Consider the following 22110-nt stretch of genomic DNA (forward strand, 5'->3'; position numbering starts at 1 on the left):
GAGCGGCCTGAAGGCTGAGAGACGGGGCCTTGAGACCAGAAGGGTGTCTGTTCACACTCTGAAACAGACAGAATGATGTGAATGTGGTGCATTATCGAGCCTGTGGGGAAATCTAGATTTCATTTCACCCATTTCTCTGTGTCTTCTCCCAAGGATCTGTGTGAAAGCTAATGTGTCTCTCTGGCCGTGTGTGTCACAATAAGTATGCGTGTTATTCACAAATAATGAGGGGAAACTACCAAAGCCGCTCACTGGATATAAGCAGCACTTGGTCCTGGGTTCATTGGGTTTATTAGTTTTCCAAATTTGATTACTTCTTAGGAAAACCTCTTAAGTGTGTGACTCAGTCAACACCTGCTCAGTGTTCAGCCTCTGGCTCGTTTTCTGTAAGAATTGAGTGAAATGTGTAAAGAATGATGATAAAAAGGTGTTTTGCAACATCACTTTGGGATAAAACTGGACTGCAGGGTTACAGGAGCCTCGACGGGCTCTTTATTGTGCTGTGGCCCAGCAGAAACACTTTTATAGCACTTTTTTAATGAAACTGCCACAATCACCATACTGTTTAAGTGCAGTTAAGTTGTATAGGGAATATATTAATGAATAAATTGTTTCTCACAGTGGTAAGCAGCGTGACACTTTAATGCTTTAAATTCATTTAAAGTGAAGACAAATGTCAAGACAAAAGAAAACCTCTATAAATAAGCTTTACATGAGTAATTACAAATTATAGCCCATTTCAACTCCATTCATTGAGTTTTATTTATGTACTAATTATGAAATGTACCCTTCTCAATACTTGCTGTTAATTCTTTTTTGAATTTTGTGCAAGGCTATACATAAGGGGTCGACAGATTATCGGCCTGGCCAATTAATTGAACCAGTATTTGGCATATTGCTGGTTATCCACATCGGCGCTTTATTTTAATGATCGCCAGTGAAATTAATTAAAAAGTGCAAAAAAAAATGTTGTAAAACCTCAAGGAGCAATTTGGTTTTTTTTTTTGTTTTATTTAAATTTTCACTTGACTTTCTTAAAAAGTTGCTGGTAACTTGCCGTATATGATGCAGAAAGTTTTGTGCTGGAGTTTGTTATATATTACAAATTCTAAATATTGACAGAAGGATTTTCATTTTTATTTGAATGCATATTAGTTCCAGATATTGATTATCGCTGTCATTAACTACTAATAATGGGTGTCAGCCCTGAAAAACCAATAACAGTTGCATTTACTGACAAAAATAGAAGATATCTGAGTGTGATGCAAGAGAGCATCATGAAATATGAACCAACTCAGTTTGTGGGACCATTTGTTGGGAGAGAATAGTTGTTAAAAATATGAATTTATTGATACACATTGATAGGCTATTGAATATTTGAAACGGTTGAAAACTTATTTTCCATGCACGTTATCTTATTGCTGGTACCAGCTGCACTTTCTCGTTCTCTCTTGTTAATGTTTACTGCAGTAACTCTAATGTTTTATGATACGTACTATCTGCTAACTGTCATGATATAGCTATGCGATATTTGTCTTTTAATATTTGCTCTCAATGTAAATGTTACTGCAGTATTGAATATATACTATGTACTCTTATATATAGACATATAGATAGATAGATAGATAGATAGATAGAAAGATAGATAGATAGATAGATAGATAGATAGATAGATAGAAAGATAGATAGATAGATAGATAGATAGATATATAGAAAGATAGATAGATAGATAGATAGATAGATAGATAGATAGAAAGATAGATAGATAGATAGATAGATAGATAGATAGATAGATAGATAGATTTAACAGTTTTAACAGTTGTTTTTCACAAGGAACAGTACATTTTTCCAGTATTTCTTCATTTGTAAGACAGATCCAAAACTTAATTATTTTTTAAATTACTCTTAACTAACAGGGCTGGAAATTAACTTTGTCCACTGAGGCTGGTGGAGTCCAAAATCTACCAGCCACTCAATAGATTACCATTGTTTTTGTGACTTATTATTAATAATCTTGCATGCATTTGACATAAAGTTGTAGTCAGAGAGTAGTCCAAAGGGGGGCGCCGTGCTGGAGGACAGACCCAGCAGCAGCAGGCTGCTGTGTGGAGGCTCGCGGGAGGGACGAGCCTCGTCCTGACGGGAGGAGAGCTGCTGCCATTGGCTCCTGCCTCCTTATAAATACAGGCAAATGGCATTTACCGGCTCAGAGCAGGCGGAGACACCGGGGGAGGCACGCAGGCAAGCTGGGAGACGCTTCTGTCGCTTTTTACATCTCGACATTTCCTACACACGCACAGACACGCACACGCAGGATTGGACTTTTATACTGAATTGCGACTGAAATCAATGAAGGAGAGACGCTCGTGTCAGAAACTATCTCTGAAATCCGGCATGGATCCCAGTCAGAGTGTGAAGTGTAAGATAGTGGTGGTGGGAGACAGCCAGTGCGGGAAGACTGCCCTGCTTCACGTGTTCGCCAAGGACTGTTTCCCGGAGGTGAGACCCCGCACACCCCGCACACCCCGCACACTCACTCACACGATGCTCATTAACCTGCTATTACTAACACAGTGATCTGATAACCAGGCAGCTCGTGCTCGTATGGGGATGGATGAGTGTGATAGGTCGATGATAAAATGATGAAGGGCATGTATAGAGTGTGTGATGCATGTATGTGTTGCAGCTGACATGCATGTCTAATAGAGGTAACAGTGCTGTAGTATTATGATGTTATTAGGGATGTCCCGATCAGGTTTTTTTTTTGCCTGATCCGAGTCATTTAGCCTAATATTGACTATCAGCTGATACCAAATCCAATACTTTTATTTACCTGGATAATACAGTTGCACAGTGCACCCTTCAAATACTTAAAAGTTATTAAAACCAATCCAGTGTATATGCTTGACAGTCTAATAACCCTGCAATGCAATACAAGAAAAAAAACTGCATCCAAACAGTTATTTCATTTTATTTTACTAAAATAAGCTATAAATCTTTAATATGGCTCTTATCACAATTCCACTGAGTCAGCATTTGTTTTTTCTTTTAAAAAAGAAGAGGTAAATGAAATAAAAAGTGTCTTTAGAACTTGCTTAAGTTCACTTAATGCAGTAATGTAACACAAGTACAGAACACTACAATTATATAAAGTAGTGTTATAGCTGAACTTTGACATTCCCAGTTACAGCAAATAAAAATCAGTCACAGTTCTGCATTTTACAGCATAATAATAAAGCTAGTTCACCAAAAATAAACAGCACAAATTTCAGTTCCACTTTTAGTGGAGTAGCAGCTTAAGTTGAACATGAAAAAAAATCAGTTTCTACTCATTGGACTAGCAGCATTACAATAAAACCTGAAAATATATGCTGCATATCCTGCTCTCTGTTGATGATACCTGTGTGATGGGGGATGTAAATAAAGGATGGGGCGGGGCACATGCTCAAAATAATCTATCCTGATCAATCTAAAAATGTGTAGATCGGGCCCAATACTGATCCTTCTGATCTGATCAGGACATCTCTAGATGAAATAATGTAGCATTATTCAGCAGTTTACAAGCCTAATTTTGGTTATTTTTAACACTTACTTTATCCATGTGTCTTGCAGAGCTACGTCCCAACAGTGTTTGAAAACTACACAGCCAGTTTCGAAATCGACACGCAGAGGATTGAGCTCAGTTTGTGGGACACCTCAGGTAACTGCACCTTCCTTCTTACCTTGGTTGCTTCACGTCTCTGCAAATCATTTGTGGTGAAATGTCTGGACATGTCCGTAAATGCAGTTCACTTGCACAACCCCTCTGTGACCCCTGTCCTGCTGGGTAGAGATGATGAAATAGAAGGAAAATTGAATCTGTGTGTGGCCATAGCTTCATTCAGGTATTTCTATGGTGGCCCTGAAGGTCAAAACAAAACAGCATTTCAGAAAACCAAACAACATCTCCCAAAACACTACAACAATTCCCAAAAATGTTGCAACATTGGGAACTGTGTTAATGTTTGGGGAAAGGTTTTGTTTTGGGAGATGTTGCAGTGTTTTGGGAAATATAATATTCTGAAATGTTGTATTGTTTTGACCTTCAGGGCCACCATATATTTTCCTTACAAATGTCCAAATCACAGAACACAAAGAGGCTTCCCTTTTTGAATAATGAAATTAATCTGTGACCCATTTTTAATCAATAAAGCTGGGTTAATCCTTTCTCGTAGTCTGGAGTTGCTGTACAAGCCAGACACGTTTCCCCTCAGATTAGGAAACAGCTCACCTTTTACCCACATAGAAAAGTATTAAAGTTCAGGGGTAACACTCAAATTCAAAAAAAGAGCTGGATTTGATTCATGAATTCTCCCCAGGGGAGGAAATCTGAAACGGGAAAGGAAAGATAATGATAGGCTGAATAGAGTATTCATACATCTGGTGAACACACTTTGAAATTCTTCCCACTGTGGCTTTTTCGGGAAAGTTTTTGTTGTGCAACACTGGCTCCAAAGCTTTTATCGGTTGTTGGTTGGACTTCAGGGTCCAAAGCCAGCTGCTGCGTCCCCTGTGTGTGTGTGTTTAAATGTGTGTGTGTGTGTGTGTAAACAAACCTTCCCATCCATCAATGCCTGAGCAGTGAATAGCACAGCAGTGAGGCGTGAGTGAGGCGTATGTTGCGTGTGTGTGAGCATGTGGTGTGTGTGTATGTGATGGGCGGGGATAAGCAGACAGCCAGCTGTTGCGGGTCTCCAGCCTGGAATTCCTGAGCGATGTTTGAGTAACTCTGTCCGCCTTTTAAGCAAAGATCAGCGTGAAATGAAGCAAAACTACTGAGTTAACTTACAGATTTTGGTTTTACACGATTGTAACCACAGCTGGACCTCCTCTGACGAGCATAAAGTTGGATTTTTGCTGTTTTAATGCTTCAGAGTTAATAACCCTCATCTTCCACACTGTAAAATCTTACAATTTGAGTCTTACTTAAAATAATCTTAGAAACAAACCTATTGCCTTGAAAAAGGAAAGTAAATATAGCCATTATTCTTAATTTATGTTCACTGTGTAGTGGCCTATTGTTAGGTTAAGATGAAATTTAGTCGTATTTACTTAATTTTGTTTAGTTGTTGCAACTTAAAAGTGACAAATGAAAATACATTGTTCTTTTTTAAGTGTTAGCAAATTCAGTAAACCAAGTTAGTCTGACTTAACTTGATCATGACAAAGAGGATTTTGCCAATGATAAAAGTCAGGCGATCTGTTAGTTATTATCTTAACATGTTTAAGAAAACACAAGTAAAACCGACTAGTTTGCAACCAGCAGAATACATATATATTGCACAGAAAACTTGGTTCACTGAAGTTGCTAAAACTTAGAAAGACTGATTTAATTAAACGTGTCATTTTAAAGTTGCTTAAATATAACTAAGTTTTAAGCAAACTTAAGAGTTAGACATGAAGTACGTTTAATGAAATGAATGATAGATTAACAGTCACATTTACGTACATGTTCCAAGGCAGTCGGTTTCCTGCATTTTTCCAAGTAAAATGAACTTGCCAGATTTTACAGTGTAACACGACAAGCAAGCAAAGCAAGAGATCAGATTTCAAATTCTTCCTCCTCTACAGTATATGTGTGCTGTGGACGTAGAAAGGCGAAGAAATGAAAGTCGGCAAGAGTGAGAATTTTGTTTTATTGCACTGTGTTGGCAGGCCGCCTGGAGCCATTTTTCTTCTTCTCTCTGCTTCATAAAACAGCAAGGGGGGGACGCCGTTCCTATTAGATCAGTGGGTCTGAGATGGAGCCAGACCCCCCCACCCCCTTCAATCCTCACCCCCACCCAGCATGCACACATACACACACCCAATGACTGATTGATACAGCCTTCGGCTTGACTGGTCGCTTTGTAGAGGCAACCATCGGCCATGGCCAATCCAATCGATCCCTTATCTCCTGAGGTGTGCTCGGGAGGCTGTGTGTGTGTGTGTGTGTGTGTGTGTGTGACCCCAGCATGCACTAGGACAAAGACCAGGACACAAAGACAAACACTTCATCCCCCTTCTTCCTCTCAAACACCTCCACACACTGTGGTGGTCTTTGTTCTGCTGTGATGAGTGGCCTAATGAGATGGTTGGCGTGTGTGTGTGTTTAAAAGGGAGGGTGATGGGAGTAATCCAGGTCATTAAGGTAAATGCCTGCCAGTTGCATTGCCTTCCATTTGTCCGCCACCCTGCTTGTCGGTGCTGGCTTTGCTTCCCCAGCCTCAGGGTGGGGCCCGATGGGGCCGAGGCGCAGCCTTTGATGCCTCGCACGTCTTTCAGCAGCAGAGGAAGCGGTTTATGCTGTCTGCCTGCATGTCTAAATGAGCTGCGAAAGGTGTTTGTGTGAGAGTCAAACAGGAGGATAGGAAGACAGGGAAGGTAAACAGAACAACTCCCGTGGCTCAGAGCGCCCGAGGCCTCATCTCATTTCCCTGAGTTGAAAGGAGCAAAAATCCATCTAAAAAGCTGTTAGTGGGTAATTCCAGGCAGGGCTGCAACTAACGACTTCTGTCATTATTGACATGTCAGGAAAATAGCAAAAAAGAAAAAAATGTTTATCACATTTTTCCAGAGACCAAGGTGGTATCTTTAAATTGCTTGTCTTACCCAAAGATGAGGGCTAGGCAATTTGGAAGAAAATAAAATAGCACCATATTTTTGACCAAATACCTCCATCAATCCTGCAACAAAACTGGAGGGCTGTCTATTGGCTCTTTCACACAATATTCACACAATGAGATTTTTGATAAGTAACATGGTTATAATGAATAAGAGGCAAAAGACAAATGATAGAACAACTAGAGAAGTGTGGTAATACAGCCTATAAAACCAGGAAAACACAATATTTATAATAGTATGAAAACCAAAATCTAAAATGATGGTTTGTCTCATATTATGATAGCGACATAATACCGTTATATTGCCCAGTCCTAAAACACTTTCCTAAAGCTCAAGGTGATATTTTAAAATTGCTTGTCCAAACCAAACATATTTAAGGGTCTGTGAAAAAAGTCAAATTTCTACTGCTATTAAAAATTACTTTGAAACTTCCAAGAACTTGTGATGTCACAATTATACTATTAATAGTGTGTTTAATTTATACTGTTAAGTCAGAGATAAAAGTTCCCAGTCAGAAATTTACACTGGAACATCCCCAGAAGTCGGATTTCCAACTTTCCGTCTTTCTTTTTAATTTTTCCAATTTTTTCATGTATTTGATGGCTACATGTGCACAGTACAACAAGCTATACAACAGCACTGATGTACTTATGGCTAACATGTTAACAAACAGTTGCTTATTTGCACATATCCTGTAGCTGACATGGAGCTTTGATTTAATTTAGAGTCATGTTTCTGGCCACATGATAAAAACAAGTCCAGTCATGGCTCTTGCTTTAGCTCTTGCTTGTTCTTCACAAATTCCTGAGAAAAACAGCTCGCTCCTTAGCTGCCAAGTGTCCCACTGCTGTTTATGATTCTCTTCTTACCGGAAACAAAGCTATCTATGAAGGCAGTGAACGCAGAAACGTATGAGGTTGGAAAACCAAAATTGCCGTTCTTGAATTTTCTGTCAGTCACCTAATCGTTTCCGCGCTAATCCCAGGCTAATGGTGGATTGGTTGAATCAGATTTGGCACCTTTGCTCTGGTCAGATATTCATTATGAGTGGACTGCACGAAGCAGCTTAGTACAAGGTGTTCGTTCCAACTTGTTTAGGCGATTTCCCAAAGCTAGTACAAATAAAAGATTGAATATAATCTTATCAGGAAAAAACACAGGAAGTCTCAGGCTTTTTTACATCAAGGACTCCCAAAGAGACCCACGTGTGAGACCCCACAGATCTCATTTGATAATATTTATCCTGGGGAACCTTAAGGGAAAGTTGTTTTTTTGTTTAGTGCCGATTTGAACAGCTGCCGACTCTGCACATTAAAAGATGACCCACTTTTTAAAAACAGAAGTCAGATAAAGTTCTTAAAGGAAAAAAAGATAGCTCATTGCCTTGTTTAGCTTCCCAAGCATGTTGCATGAGCTGTTTCCCCTGTAATGCTGGACAGCTGAACTGTGAGACTTTTTCATGCTCTCTGTAAGCTCCTCTGCCGCTCACACGCTCCGTGCCCCCTCCATTCTTATGTCGGCGGCCATTGTTGCTCAGGATCACATTTCTAGGCTCAGCGAATTGGAGCCGCATGTCTGGCATTCCTCAGACTAAAGGTTTCTACTTCCTCCTCTACAAAGACCCCTATTGTACCAGCAGGCCCAGATCCCTCGCAGAGTGAAAGAGAAGTGGCGTGGTTCACTAAAGCCCTACCTCGTTTCCAAGGGGAAATTGAATCACGCTGGAATTTGCCGACTGGCGAGAGAGCCTTGAGCCACTGGTGGTGATACAGTGTATGAACTGAAGGGCAGTGGGATTCCTGGAGAGATTATTGGACTTCCTGTCCGCTAATGTCGTGAAAGGACCTGACACCTGACATTAAAATCAGTGTCTGGTCTTGACACTGAACACCTTACGCTCTTGGCTTTCCGTGTCCGTCCATTCCTGTTTGAATGCACATGCCGAACTTCATTTGTAATCAGAGTCTTGCTTTATTCACACCTTGTTGTGAATGTGGCCTCAAGTGTCACTAACAACACCTGCAGAGCTCATTCATGTGGCTCTTTTGTGTTTTAGATGCATTCACATCTGGATGTTAGGGGTTTCTTTGAATGTTATTGCGACAGGAGAACAAGCATAACATCACTCAGTGGAAACGCAGTCATCTCACAATTGTGTTTTATCGACATCTTCAAAATATATATAAGTTTTGTGCAAATATGTTATGGAAACTCATATTGTTACACTTTTAGGGATGTCCATCAAAATCGGATTTTCCAGTGTGTCCCCCCCCCCCCCTTAGATTTTTAATTGGGTTTAGCAGGATTCAAGGTGACAGCTATATACACGTATTGTAGCTCATATTAGCTCGGTCCTTTCAGAGTTGAGCAGGATGGCAGTGTTTGCAGCAGCAGATATCTTGGTAACCACAGCAACTACAGCTGATATTAGTTCGGGTTACTGCAGTTTAAATTGCTCTTTGTCGTCTTCTCTGTGTGTGTTGAATGTGTCTGGCTGGTATTTAAGCTCTATGGTGTGGGATGGCTGGACGTGCACGTCGCTGTTTGTTGTTTCCACAGGTGTCCCTGAAGGCTCAGCGCCTCTCCACACACACGTACACACACACACACACTCTCACCGCCCCTCAGCTCCGCTCCGCTCTGCTATGTTAGCTATGCAGTAAATCAGCAGGCCTGCAGACCTGTTGCCACACCTCCAGACTGTCAGACGCAGCTGGTTTACCTCAGGACTGTGCGTTTATGTGAGATAAAGCACATTTCCATGTCTGTAAGCTATTTGTGTGAAAGCTTCCAACAGAAAGTGGGATGTCTTGAGCATTATGGGATATTTTAGCACAGGCAGGCGGCAGGAAATATCAGATTCTCTCTCTTTTTTTGGTGGAACATCTGGGAATTTGTACATTGAGTCACATTACATGAATGGTGCAGAATGTATTTTCCAACTCTTTCATGTATATTTATTGCATTAGTGGTGCTTTTCATCCCAGCTGTTGTGGGAACGAGACCGAAAAAGCACATTAGCAAACCAGGAAGGAAGGACATTTTTACATTTTCTGTTCAGTCATGGAAAATCGCTTTTTCATCAGAACCACAGTGGAATTGTGTCGCAGTTTACTGTATCCTCTCATGTCATTGTGCATTCATTTGCTGTGAGCGAGACACAAGGGAGAATATATTTAAGAGAGGGCTGGAGAGTATTTGTCACTGTGTGTTTAAAGGACGGACAGGGGAGGACAGGGTGTGTGTCTTCCTTCCAGATTTAGAGATCCTGTGGGGGAACAATGACAGGAGCTAATTAGATGACAGTCACCAGGTCCTGTGTGTGTGTGTGTGTGTGTGTGTGTGTGTGTGTGTGTGTGTGTGTGTGTGTGTGTGTGTGTGTGTGTGTGTGTGTGTGTGTGTGTGTGTGTGTGTGTGTGTGTTAGCTGTGGGATTTCCTCTTATCTTTCTGGTTGGCAGGAAGATGACCTCAGAGCAGAGTTTAGTCTCAGACGCAGGTCTGATGCAGTTACGACTCGGCTATAAACGACCCACAAGAAAGACGACGTCTCCTATTAAAAGTCTCCTGAAAGCCATTAGGCCCACGCACACATTTCAACACACTAGATGCAAATTCTGATCCTCTGTGAAAGTTTACTGTTTATGTTTGCAAAGATGCACTCAGAGAATCTGCAGCTATAAATACTTTAATCTCCAGGTAAATTCACAAGAATATGCGAAAACAAGACCACACACACTGCAGCCCGGCGACGCATATGTGTGTTTCTCCGCAATCGAGTTGGTCAAAACAATCAATTCATTGTAAAATGTCAACCGACTCCACAGCTTACCCTTTCAGTCGCCGGGTCTTATTTTTCCAGTGATTGGTTCCAGGCTGTGAGCGCTGAAAAAAAAGGAAAAAAAACTTCCAACAATGCAATGCGGTCGTGATTGATTGTGGGACAGCCGTGAAAAATGGGGAATAAATTCTTGCGGGGATCCCACATTCCTCCTCAGCCGTGTTCTTCCTGTGCCGTGTCGATGATAGAAGCTCAGTCGGCCTTTTTGTTTCGGTGGTGTCACCTATCAGCTTTCTAAAAGATCCTCGGGGAGTGAGAAAGCAGAGAGTCGTTGGGAAATAACCAGCCTGTTCCCATCTGAAACACATTATGTTCCGGTGAAGACGTCACTATAATTTATTCTGTGTAGGTTCTGGCATTCACACTTCACTGAATTTCCCTTGAAATAGTAAAAGGCATGAAGACACAGAGATCTGCTGCATCCTGGAAGGCCTGAGTAACAACATTTGGGAAATGATACTGTGGAATTTTGGGTTTGAGTCAGAGCACGCTGTTAGGACAAAAAACACGTCACCACCATCTCCCTATGCTCAAATGTGCCCAATAAAATAAAGTAGGATCAATGCTGTTAGCAGGATCTCATGATTACATTTTATTAGATGCTAGTCAGTTAGACAAATATGGCTTTATGCTATCTCTGGAGCCTGTAAAGTTCTGAAAGGTTACCATTTTTATCCTGGCACGCAAGATAGTAACTAACTATAGTAACTAATTATCTTGTGGGAGCAAGTTATTATGTTGTTCGCACAAGATCATAACTTGTTCCCACAAGATAATTAACTTAACCTCATGGCTGCATTAAGAAAAGCTGGATACCGCATGGAGGCGGGGCCCCGGTCATTCCTATGAGAGCTGTTCAGTCGTGCATGAAGCTTAAAAACACTAAAAACAATTTCTGCTGTATTAAAGTACATGGATATTCTGTATTATTGGGCCCATAGAGCATGCACACTGGGCCCGAGTGGGTAACTTCCACTGGTGGAGCGACTGATTTCCGGTTTAACGTCCTGCTAGCTTGAATGGCCATCAAGTAATTTAATCTTGCCATTTGTGACCATGAATTTTGTTCATTTTCTTGTGATTCGAATTTTATGATTCTGGCGACTTTGAAAGCAAACGTGCCTTTAAAACCCGCCAGCTGGTTTTGAGGTTCAGATGATATTAAAAACAAATACAAAATACCACCATTTAAAGTTGTACTTCCTTCCTCCTTGCTAAAATAAAAAAAACAGAGGTCCCTCTCCAGTGCTCAGAAAATTAATAAACATGCCTACCTTTGTTTGTGCCACGCCCACCCTGCTCATAGATAAAGAACAGTCCCTTAAGCATTACAGGCAGTCATTACTACAAAGAATTCCACAGTAAATGTAATAATTGGAGTAATGAAAACATCATTTTAAGCACGATAATTTAGCTATTACAGTGAAGTGGTGTGGATTTCTAGATACAGATGAATTGCTAACCTCAGGCAAAATACTGATTCAAGTATTAGCCACAGCTCTGCTTTTCTCTGGTTTCACAGAGAGGGTATGTCTCATATCAACTTCTGCATCATAAAGGTTACTTTGTCGCACTCAGTGGGTGAAGCGTTTTTGGAGTATTGTTAATGTTCCTCGTTGGATGTAGCAGTGACCTCATCGGCCCATTCGATCCCCTCCCAGACGACCCAGGCTCACACACTGGGAACGCATGATTGTGGACATAGATATGGTTCACATTTCTGTATGCAGCGGCGCTACATTTATTGTGCACACATCAGCTAGTGTCATGCTTTGTTGTGCGAGGCCCAGGCCTGGAAGGAAGCACGGATTGTATAAACGGTGTCGTCTCCCATCCAGACTGTTTAGATTAGAAACACTAGATCCCCAACTCTGTGTGTGTGTGCGTGTGCGTGTGTGCGACAGTGCATTCCTGGCTTTTCTCCGCAGCAGTGTTTAGAAAAGACCTCCCAGGGGAACCTTCAGTTACCAAAAACAAAATTCTCCAGATTCTTGGCAGCCGGTTGTGTGTGGTCAGCTCTAGCTCGTCATGTGATCTTGACTCACCTTGACATTACGCCACCCCCCCTTCCTCTCCGGAGATGTTTCAGTCTGCCGGAGAGATGGGCGTCGCCCTCACACATGGTTTCAATTTGAAGTATTCCTCTCTCTGAAGTTCTGTGTTTCTCCACGGAGGATTTCTTCAACAAGTGTCGTAGTCAGCACATTTTTTCGACTGATGCTGCATTATTTGTTTTTTCTCGCCTGGTTGCTATGGATTATGGCGGAGCTGCAATCATGCCATATGAGAATAACTGTCAGAAATACTTTTGAGTTTAAAGCAATGATTTGGCCGTGGTCATGCATACAACAAAATGTGTTTGTGGTTTTCTGTGGATTGTAGTTGCTGCCCCTCACATCGATGAAGGTATTTCCTCCAGTAAAAAATATGACGCCTCCCAGGAGAACAGATTTTTCCACCATCACACTCCTGAATTGGGAAACCTGTGCTAATCCAGCACAATAATCCATTCTTTTTAAATCTAAATTATGTGTGAATACTAGGGTTCGTACAAATAGTGCCAAGTCACATTCAAGGACTTCAAAATACTTTTTCAAGCATTTATTTTTATTTTCAAGAATGAAACTGTTTTCTCCCCCAAACCAAGAAAAAAGTACAAATTTACAAATGGAGCAAACATGTGACCAGAGCCTAAAATTAACTTATTATTGATTAACTTTCACTGATTTACCGCCAAAGTGCAGCTCAAAACTATTTACTGGTGTTTACCAACGTTTGACCCTCATACAGCATCAGCAAATAATTGCAACCATGACGATTCATTGCTGACTGGTTTATAATCTTCATCTAATGCATTTCATCAAATAATTGATCATTTTGTGATCCTCTCAAGTACTAAATCAAAAGGTCAGATTTTCAAAGTATTCCAGGTTTTAACTTTCTGAGTCGTGAATTCAAGTACTTCAAGCACCTTTGGATAAACTCTGGAATACTGTTTGACGTTCTTCTTTTTCTTTGTTTCAGGATCTCCCTACTACGACAATGTGCGACCCCTCTCCTACCCAGACTCCGACGCCGTCCTCATCTGTTTCGACATCAGCCGCCCCGAAACCCTTGACAGCGTGCTGAAAAAGGTCTGTTGCTCTTTTCTAACACACTGATTCAAGACGCGATCATCAAGCCTTTGATAAGCTCAGCAGAAGTCTTAGAGCCTCTAAACTCTCAAACGTTCCTCCACTGTAAAGGCTGTGATTTCGTTTGATCTGCTGACAAAAGCCTCATCTAGAGTCAAGAGACTTAACTGTTGCCTGAGTCACGTCAGATCTTGTGATGTGAGGATGTGAAGTTGGAGTGTGACTGAAGGGTCGCTGGGTTAAATCCCCGGGGCGATTGGGAGTAGGAAGTAACATTCTGCTCCGACTGACTTTTAAACTGAAATGTTGCTGCTGGTTACTCACATGAAGCTGGTGGTGGTTAACGCCTGATGACTGTGGTCGCATTGACTGTACTGAACATAAAGCAGTCATCTGATGGGCAGACGGCTTAATGCAACTCAGAAAAAAGGTTGCAAAATATGCAAAAACCATTGTTTTTCGACAGTAATACGCACCTTGCATCTGCTCCAGTTTTATAAGGAACTTCCTGTTTCATGTTCTTTTTCCCAAAAAAGTTACAACACCAACAAGTTTACCTTCTAGATTAAGATTAGCGTCGCTCTCGTTGGCTTCTAGTCAAGAGCTGTTTGTGCAGACTGAGTGACAGACACATTGTGCAAAACAACTTCCTCTTTGGATGTCAATGAACTTGATCCCCCTGACCAGCCGGCCAGCCAGCCAGCCCTGAGGCACATGAGCCGCAGATTAATGCCCCTGGAGAAATACCATCGATCACAGAGCATTTATTGTTGTCAGGGAGGGAACATGGGGATTATTTGTAGTTCCTTTCCAAGGTTGAAATCGTGAGGGGCTGCAGGAAGTGGCAGCTTTAACCTTTGGACTTAAAAGGATGGGTGGCGGGGGTGGAACTCGTGGGACGCTGTGTCAGGTCGTTCCCGCTAACATGCATATTTTAACATGTTAGAACACTTACTTGCCGTGAGATTACATTTTCAAACTTTAGGCTTTGCTTGATTTAAATTCATATTTGGTCTGTTAGGAAAATGAAACTAAATACTGATATTTTGTTAATATTACAGTGCCATAATAACCTGTTTAACACGGGGGGGGGGGGGCCCAACCCCTCTTTTTTAAATGTTTTGCAATTTGCTAAGCATTGCGATAACCAATCGCAAATTGTAGAAAACTTTGTCAACATCTCTTTTTATCTAATAAGATACAGTTTTCAGTCTGTTCATCTCATCAGTCATTTTTATTGCAGTAATATGTATCATGTGGACTGAAAAAGCAATTGATTTTATTATCCTAGTAGGCTATCAAACATTAAACTTGTATTTGAAACATTAATAACTTATTCAGTAACTTCAGTAATTAAGTAATTGATAATTGGTGTGCTGTATTGATTAACTTAATAGAACTCATATTCACATACTCACATTTTAACATGGCATTTGTACATATTTGAGTATTTAGACGAATGTGCCACCGCCCTATAATTACTGCCTCCTTGCATTTTGTTGTATTTTAATGTATTGGGTTGCTATGACGACTTCATTTCACTTTGGAGATGAATAAAATAATCTATCAATCTGACTAGTTAAAGCCTTTTTTAGCAGCTGTGGTAAAAGTTTTCCAGTTTTTCTCATTACTTTTGAATGAATTAAGAGGAAAACATTGTTTTCTCTCTGAATATTGCATGATGCAAGCCTTTGTCTTTCTCCACAGTGGAAAGGAGAGATCCAGGAGTTTTGTCCCAACACTAAGATGCTCTTGGTTGGATGCAAGTCTGACCTGCGGACCGACCTGAGCACACTGGTGGAGCTTTCTAACCACAGACAGACACCAGTCTCTTATGACCAGGTATGCAGATTTAAAGTTTTGTACATTGTTAGACATATTCAATGAAACATGCAACTACTAAAGCAGTTTTTTGACTGGATTTACTCATGAATGAACGCTTATTGTACTTTGTAAGCCATAACTGATCCCTAAGAGAGCAAATCCAGTCTTTAAAAACGAGTTAACCTGACCTGCACATTTTAACTTCCGGCGGTGACCATATTTGACCTCATCTTCCTCAGGGTTCCAGCATGGCGAAGCAGATCTCGGCGCCCTACATCGAGTGCTCAGCTCAGCAGTCGGAGAACAGTGTCAGAGACATTTTTCACGTGGCCACGCTGGCTTGCATCAACAAGAACAACAAAAACGTCAAGCGCAGTAAGGCCACCCGCGGGAACAAGAGGATTTCACACATGCCCGGCCGGCCTGACCTGGCGGCCGTGGCCTCAGACCTCCGGAAGGACAAAGCCAAAAGTTGCTCGGTCATGTGACTGATTGGACTGCGGGGGATTAGACTAAGACTGAGGACAGAGCTCAGCGCAAGCAGGAAGCAATGGGGTGACGCTCTTTCCTGCATGCTAAAGACCCCTTATGTGTCCGGAAAGGGGTTTTATAAGCTTCAATTCATGTACATGTTACTGGAATACTCTGCACCAGTGAGAACTCTGCGTAGTAGCGTCCCAATCCATGTGGCCCCCCGCCCCACCAGACGAGGAAGCTATCTGTCAGCGAGCTACCTGCTCGGGGAAGTGACCTGCTTCCTCTGGGAGGACGGAGCGGATGCAGTCGAGGCTTTCCACACCAACAGGAAATGAGCAGTTGGAGTGATGTCATTAGGAGATGCTCATTTGAAAGGTTTAAGAACATGTGATGTTTTGAATGAGAGCCAAAGCCGGCGATGGGGGGTTTGCTGCCTGGGAAAAAAGAGGAGCTGCTGTTGTTTGTGCTGGATCAAAGACTTTTTGCTCGGAGGGCTTATACAACTCGTCACTGTAGTTTGGAACTGAGTCACTCTCACCCCTGCTCCTGTAACTGTTAGTCTGCGTGCAGAGGACACTACAAGAGGAATTTCTTAGTCCCGCACAAGGAAAATGTGACGCTGTTCATCCCCTGTCTCTGATATGTTGTCGGTATAATGTGAAGTCATTGGTGTGTAACTGCATCACTGTTTAATTTTAGCTTCATCCTGATGAGTCTCAATCACAAACAGCTGAAAGATTCTCAAGTTCGTAACTGCGCGGTCGTTGCAGACAGCCATTCAGTGCCCGTTTATTTCACGTCAACAGCTAAAGGTACATAAAGACTCTCTCAAGACAGATTATCCCAAATGTTTTCCACACTGACATGTTTATGGACTCTGAATCATGCTGGGGAGCCATAAGCGAAATAGCTCGAAGCTGTAGTCAGCCTCCAGGATTTGCCCAACAGTTCTTCAAGTCCATGTGATAAACAAATGCAACTTGGCCCCTCAATTAGTGACACTCTTTTGAAACACACAAAACTTGCATAACGCATTTTTAAAACACTTAATGGAGCCTTAATGGGCTGAAAAGCTTTAGTTGACCACGGCATATCAAGTGAAAACGTGACTAATTATGTAAAATGAGAAGGTCTTAACAGGCAGACAGCCAGTTTGAGCTATGAGTCATTTTCCCACTGCACTTTAGGGAGGGAGTGAAAATGTAAGCAACAATTAAAGCTTGTTTATTAGGCTCTGAAAACATCTCTGCCTTGCCTTTCCCCTGCGGTGTTCAGACTCTGTTGTTCGGCAAAACACTCACAAAGGCCCAGTCACACCAGCAACTATTTGGATAAACAATTAACTATTTTAGCTAAAGCACTAATCAGAAAAATAATAATAATTGCTCAAAATAAAATTTGTTAGCATTACTCAGCTGAAAGGCAAGTAAATGGAACAGACAGAAAATGAAGACGAATGTGAAGCTGAAGCGTCAGAGTGTTAGCTGACAGGCCAGGGTGTTAACAGTCAGCTCATCAGCCAGGCTGTTCTCGGTGTTTGTATATCTACCTACGAAAAGTAATTCATCGTAATTCGTGCTATCCCCTCGTAATCGGGGGCTGCGACAGCCATGATCACTTTACGAATGCGGTGATGGTAGTGAAGAAGGAAGTGGTATATATAGAGAAAGTTCACATAAGGAGGTATGTTGTAGTGATGAATTGGTCAAACAAACACAGGACTTTTCCCCAGGACACTGATGTTTGTATCAAATGTAAAACCAAATTAATTTTGAGTATATGTCATGTACCTAACTTATTTAATTTACATAACTAAAATGTAACTTAATGCAATGTATCTTTGTGCTTTGGAACGGACGTAACGTGACATACCTAAATCTTTACTTTCCCAAAACTTACCTATGGAACTTTACTTGCCAAAACATAACTTACGTAAATTAACATAATGTACGTAACGTGAAGACCCCCAACCATGTTTCTTTGCCTAAATCTAACCTATATAACTTTACTCCTAAAATCAGTGTAACTTTACATTAAGTATGTAAGTTAATGTTAAGTTAAAAGTTAACAACAACGCCATTTGTGGGACACTAAATTGTTAGATATCATACGAATGTGCATTTTCGAAAGACATCATCTAAACTGTTACAATGCACCAGGTAAAGAAGCCAACCACTTTAAGAAGGCAAATTATGCTGTTCCACCCTCTGATGTGACCGGGCCTTTATTCAAATTGGATAATTTCATTTTACATGAAAGGTCATTTTAGGTTTTCATTACCCTTCATAAGAAAATGCTTCATAATGTAAACAACAAATGGGAGTTAAAAAAAGAGACTAATCTGAAGTGTTGTTTACGGTGTAAAGTTTTTTGTTTTTTTTCTCTAACAACAGTGCAGTTACGGAGCTGTTTAAATATCAAAGGTATTGATGCACTTTTAATGTAACTTCCCAGTTAGCTTGTTCAAATGCCAGTGTTGTCACATTTGGCAGCTCAGTGGCCCATCTTGATTTTCTAATCCGTTGTCTCCTCCCCGTGTACTTTATCATGTTTTCTTGAATGTTGATGTCACCTTCAATTGTCTTTGCCAATGTTGTTGCCGCAATATTTATTGAATTATATATTTTCCCTTTAGAATAAATGCAAATGGAATTGAAGAGAAGTGCGTTTTTTTTGTTCATTGAGAGAAAACATGATGTCACAGCATTGCCATCTTTCAGTTCAAAAGTTCTCACTTCACCAGAGCTTCGACTCATTGGAAACACCGTCTGTCTTCCATTTGAAGTAAATCGATTGTGTTGATGTTGGCACAGATTGTATTTTTCTGTCCGTTGCGTCATTGGGTTTTCACCAGATTTCACACTTTCCTCCGAGCTGAGGTAACAGCAATCATTTCTGCCCAAGGCCAGGCTGCTATCAAGGATGATCCATTTTTTTAACACCTTAAAGTTCAGCTCATATGGAAGCAATAGCTTCAATTAGAATTTCTTTCACGTTTGTATCAGTTGGTGACGCATGCGGGTTGTGTAAGCTGTAAACCAAAGAGATCTTGTGTAAACACAGAAATCAGATATGAGTCAAAGCGGGTAAAAAAAAAACAACCGCTCTCAACAAAAATCAGATGCGGACTTCAGCACCTGTGATGCAAACAAGTTAATTCCAGCCACATCTGTGTGTTTATGCAAAGAGCTTTGCAATCATAGCAGTATCACACAGGTGACTGCCTTCTGAGACCACGGCTGTGTTTGGACTTGTATATTAATGTATTTTCTATAGCATACTCAATATATGGACTGCATGGTGCCTCCTGAATGAATAGTTAAGTATGCCATTGCCAACAGACTATTCACATTTAAGTCCACTCAGGCAAGACAGTTTTGTGACTGCATCACATGACTGTATTGATGGACAGTCTGACCCAGTTAGTGGTTCTCACATCTCTGACAACACTGCAATTTTCCAAACGTGTTATTTGGAGAAACTGACCTAATAGTAGGAATCTAAAGTTACTTTCTTGCTGAAAAAAACATAAAAAATTAAAATGACCTGATAACATCTTTTAGTCTGGTTCAGAATCTCTGCTGTGCGAGCTGTTGCACAGTCTGAAGAGAAGTAATGCATTGTGGGGCAGCTGAGTACATCCAGTAAGCTCACGTCTCTAGTGCTGCGATCAAATGGGGTTGTGTTTTGTGTGTTCACAAGAAGAGTTCATGTGAACGCCCCCTCTGCTGTGGTGTTCACAGAAACTGGAAATTTTTCTCAGTTTTGGACTCAGGAGTTTTTTGTTCCTAAATGTTGTAAAAACAAGCCAACAAGTTTCACTGTACAAGTTTCAGTATACAACCAAACATTTAATGCGTTCATCCACATATTGTGCAGTGTGAACACACTACATAATTCATGCTTAGCATGAATAGTATGTTAGTGTATGACTTTGGAAAATTTTGTTTTCCTCATAAAGAAATACTAAATATTTTTATGAAACCACAGCACTGTTTCAGAATATATTATGTATGTAAAAAAAATGACAGTTAAAAAAAACAAAGAAGTAAAATTTACAAGAAGTTTACCGTTTTAAAAAAAGGAAACAAAAATCGTCAAACTCTGGAACAGTAATTTTACCATCAGTTGTCAACTTCACATTAAATGCACCTCAATGTATTAAATTTATTTAGTATTTGAAGGTGATGTGTGTGATGGCTGAGTAATATTTAGTTTTCTTCGTCCTTTAATTGGACTCATTAGAACGAAGGACACACCTGTGATGTGTTGTCATGATTGCACAGGTGCAGTCGACATAAGGCCTGATGGTTTCCTGCTCTGTAACACGCAGACAAAGACACGCAGCTGAGATGTGACGGTGGTTTTGAGTCTTTGTTTGCTGTTTCGAACAAAAGCTTTTTGCATGTGAAGTGCACAAACATGCCCGAAGTCAAATCTCTTAGAAACCATAAATACTGTCTTTTTTCTGAGTTTACATTCGCCTTCACTCACATTGTGAGTGGTTTATTGTTTGTAATGACCCACCTAAATGGAACTGAGCTTGTGACAGGAGGGTTTATTCCTGGGTGGGGAACATTTGGGAAATAGGGATTGAGCATTAGTCATGTTAATAATATTGTAAGTCCTCTGTTGGACTCTGTTCTTTGTACATAAAATGATACTGGCTGAATTTCATTTTTGATTGTACGCAATAACATTTATTTTATTACTCTTTTTTTTCAACCCAGACATGGGTAGCTGGGCCCAGTTCACTAAACATTGTGCAAAAAAGAGTGGTTACTGTAGATTTCACACAAAATGGGTTTAAATAGTTTAGTATTTACACAGCAGAGTTACCATTCACATCAGCTCCAATATATGACAACAATCTTTCCTTTCAGAAAAACAAGTTGGACTTGAGTCCTTGACTGTCCTGACATCGCAGTGAAAAGCAGGTTTTGTAGCAGCTGAATGGAACAAAAAGCTCTCTGTGAGTCAGGCTTCAGCGTCTCGTCTGCTTGAAAAAGCTACAGTATCACTGGAAGCAGACAATGTCGTACGGGCCGTGGTAAATTCCCCGGGGCTGCCGAGCATGCAAACTGCTTTTCCTCACACAGCAAGCCTATATATCAAGCGATGACTTCATCACATACTGTATATAAGGGCTGAGATGTATTAGGCTGTCAGGGGCAGGAAAACAGGGCTGTCAGGTGAAAAATAAATGTCAGAGATGAAAGATGTAACTGTGCTCCTTATGGCTGCATGGAGAAAACTTTTTTTTCAAGTAACATGCATTTATATTAGATTTAAGTCTCATTTGTGAAGTCTGTGGACTCGTCTTATATTTCTACTGACATGCTGCAGCTACAATATTCATGTAGAGCAGCGTGTGTTAGATTTGACCTTCAGTCTATAGTGTGGTCAGTTGATTCTTTTTATCATCCAATGGCCAGAAAAAAAGTGTCGGCATCTCACAAAACATCTCATAAAACAGTAACTTGTCATTTTACATTTTACTTTTTGTACGGATTAAACAGTTGAGGTACAGCGTGTAAATCCGTGAGCTTTAGAGGATGCAGGCAGATTTTGTTGACAGTGGACAGAGTCGGGCCTGTCCCCCCTCCTTTGCAGTCTTTGCGTTCAGCTAAACTAACGATAGCTTTATGTTTCGTGTCCGCACAGGAGTGTTATGTTGATCTTCTCATGTAACTCTCAGACAGAAAGCAAAAAAAGCTATCTGATGTTGTTCTGCATTCATGAGGTTTTCAGTGACATCACATTATTTCCTGCATAATGGAGTGAGAGAGAGCAATTTTCAGCAAAACAACAGCTGTTATCTGGTTTTGGGGTCAGTCCTTCACTATTAAACAGCAAGGGCCTCTTTCTCGAGTTGGCTTTGCTTCTATTTTCACCAGACACACAAGGGAGTAGTCCGCTGTGCAAGATGTAGATCAAATAGCACTTTCTACACCCAGAGTATAGCCCCATAAATCAGAGTGAAGTATGTCTGACATGTTGAGCGTTTGAGTGAAGGACACAACTTGCTTCTTTCTTCAACAGAAAAAAACAGTGTTACTCATGTTATTGCCTCCATTGTTGGTCTTTTTCATACACTTTCTCCTTCATGCAGACATATTTGAATGGTCATGTCTAGTTCTTAGAGGCTTGTTGAAATGCATTTGGGAAATGTAGGACATAGCTCAGCAAGGTAG

The 22110-nt window shown here is 40.8% G+C and overlaps 2 protein-coding genes across 2 annotated transcripts in view; both read left to right on the forward strand.

Annotated features, from left to right (window-relative positions):
- Window positions 1-22110, forward strand: part of LOC121962873 (muscarinic acetylcholine receptor M4) — a 145810-nt gene that overhangs the window by 16640 nt on the left and 107060 nt on the right. The window lies entirely within an intron of this gene.
- On the forward strand, window positions 2187-18578 carry rnd3a (Rho family GTPase 3a). The gene is made up of 5 exons (XM_042512956.2): window positions 2187-2499; window positions 3613-3700; window positions 13506-13615; window positions 15323-15457; window positions 15679-18578. The coding sequence occupies exons 1-5, from the start codon at window positions 2350-2352 to the stop codon at window positions 15925-15927; spliced, it is 732 nt and encodes a 243-aa protein (XP_042368890.1). The 5' UTR covers window positions 2187-2349; the 3' UTR covers window positions 15928-18578.

This window comes from Plectropomus leopardus, chromosome 24 (genome assembly GCF_026936395.1).
Source record: "Plectropomus leopardus strain MGB_pleo_1.0 chromosome 24, ASM2693639v1, whole genome shotgun sequence".
Taxonomy (NCBI): Eukaryota; Metazoa; Chordata; class Actinopteri; order Perciformes; family Serranidae; genus Plectropomus; species Plectropomus leopardus.

Bases quoted from the DNA above. Each gene is read 5' to 3' on its own strand.
- rnd3a (XM_042512956.2), top strand. From the start codon at position 2,350: ATGAAGGAGAGACGCTCGTGTCAGAAACTATCTCTGAAATCCGGCATG. The intron at 3,701-13,505 runs GTAACTGCACCT...TCTTTGTTTCAG, and splicing joins CAGTTTGTGGGACACCTCAG to GATCTCCCTACTACGACAAT. The intron at 13,616-15,322 runs GTCTGTTGCTCT...CTTTCTCCACAG, and splicing joins TTGACAGCGTGCTGAAAAAG to TGGAAAGGAGAGATCCAGGA.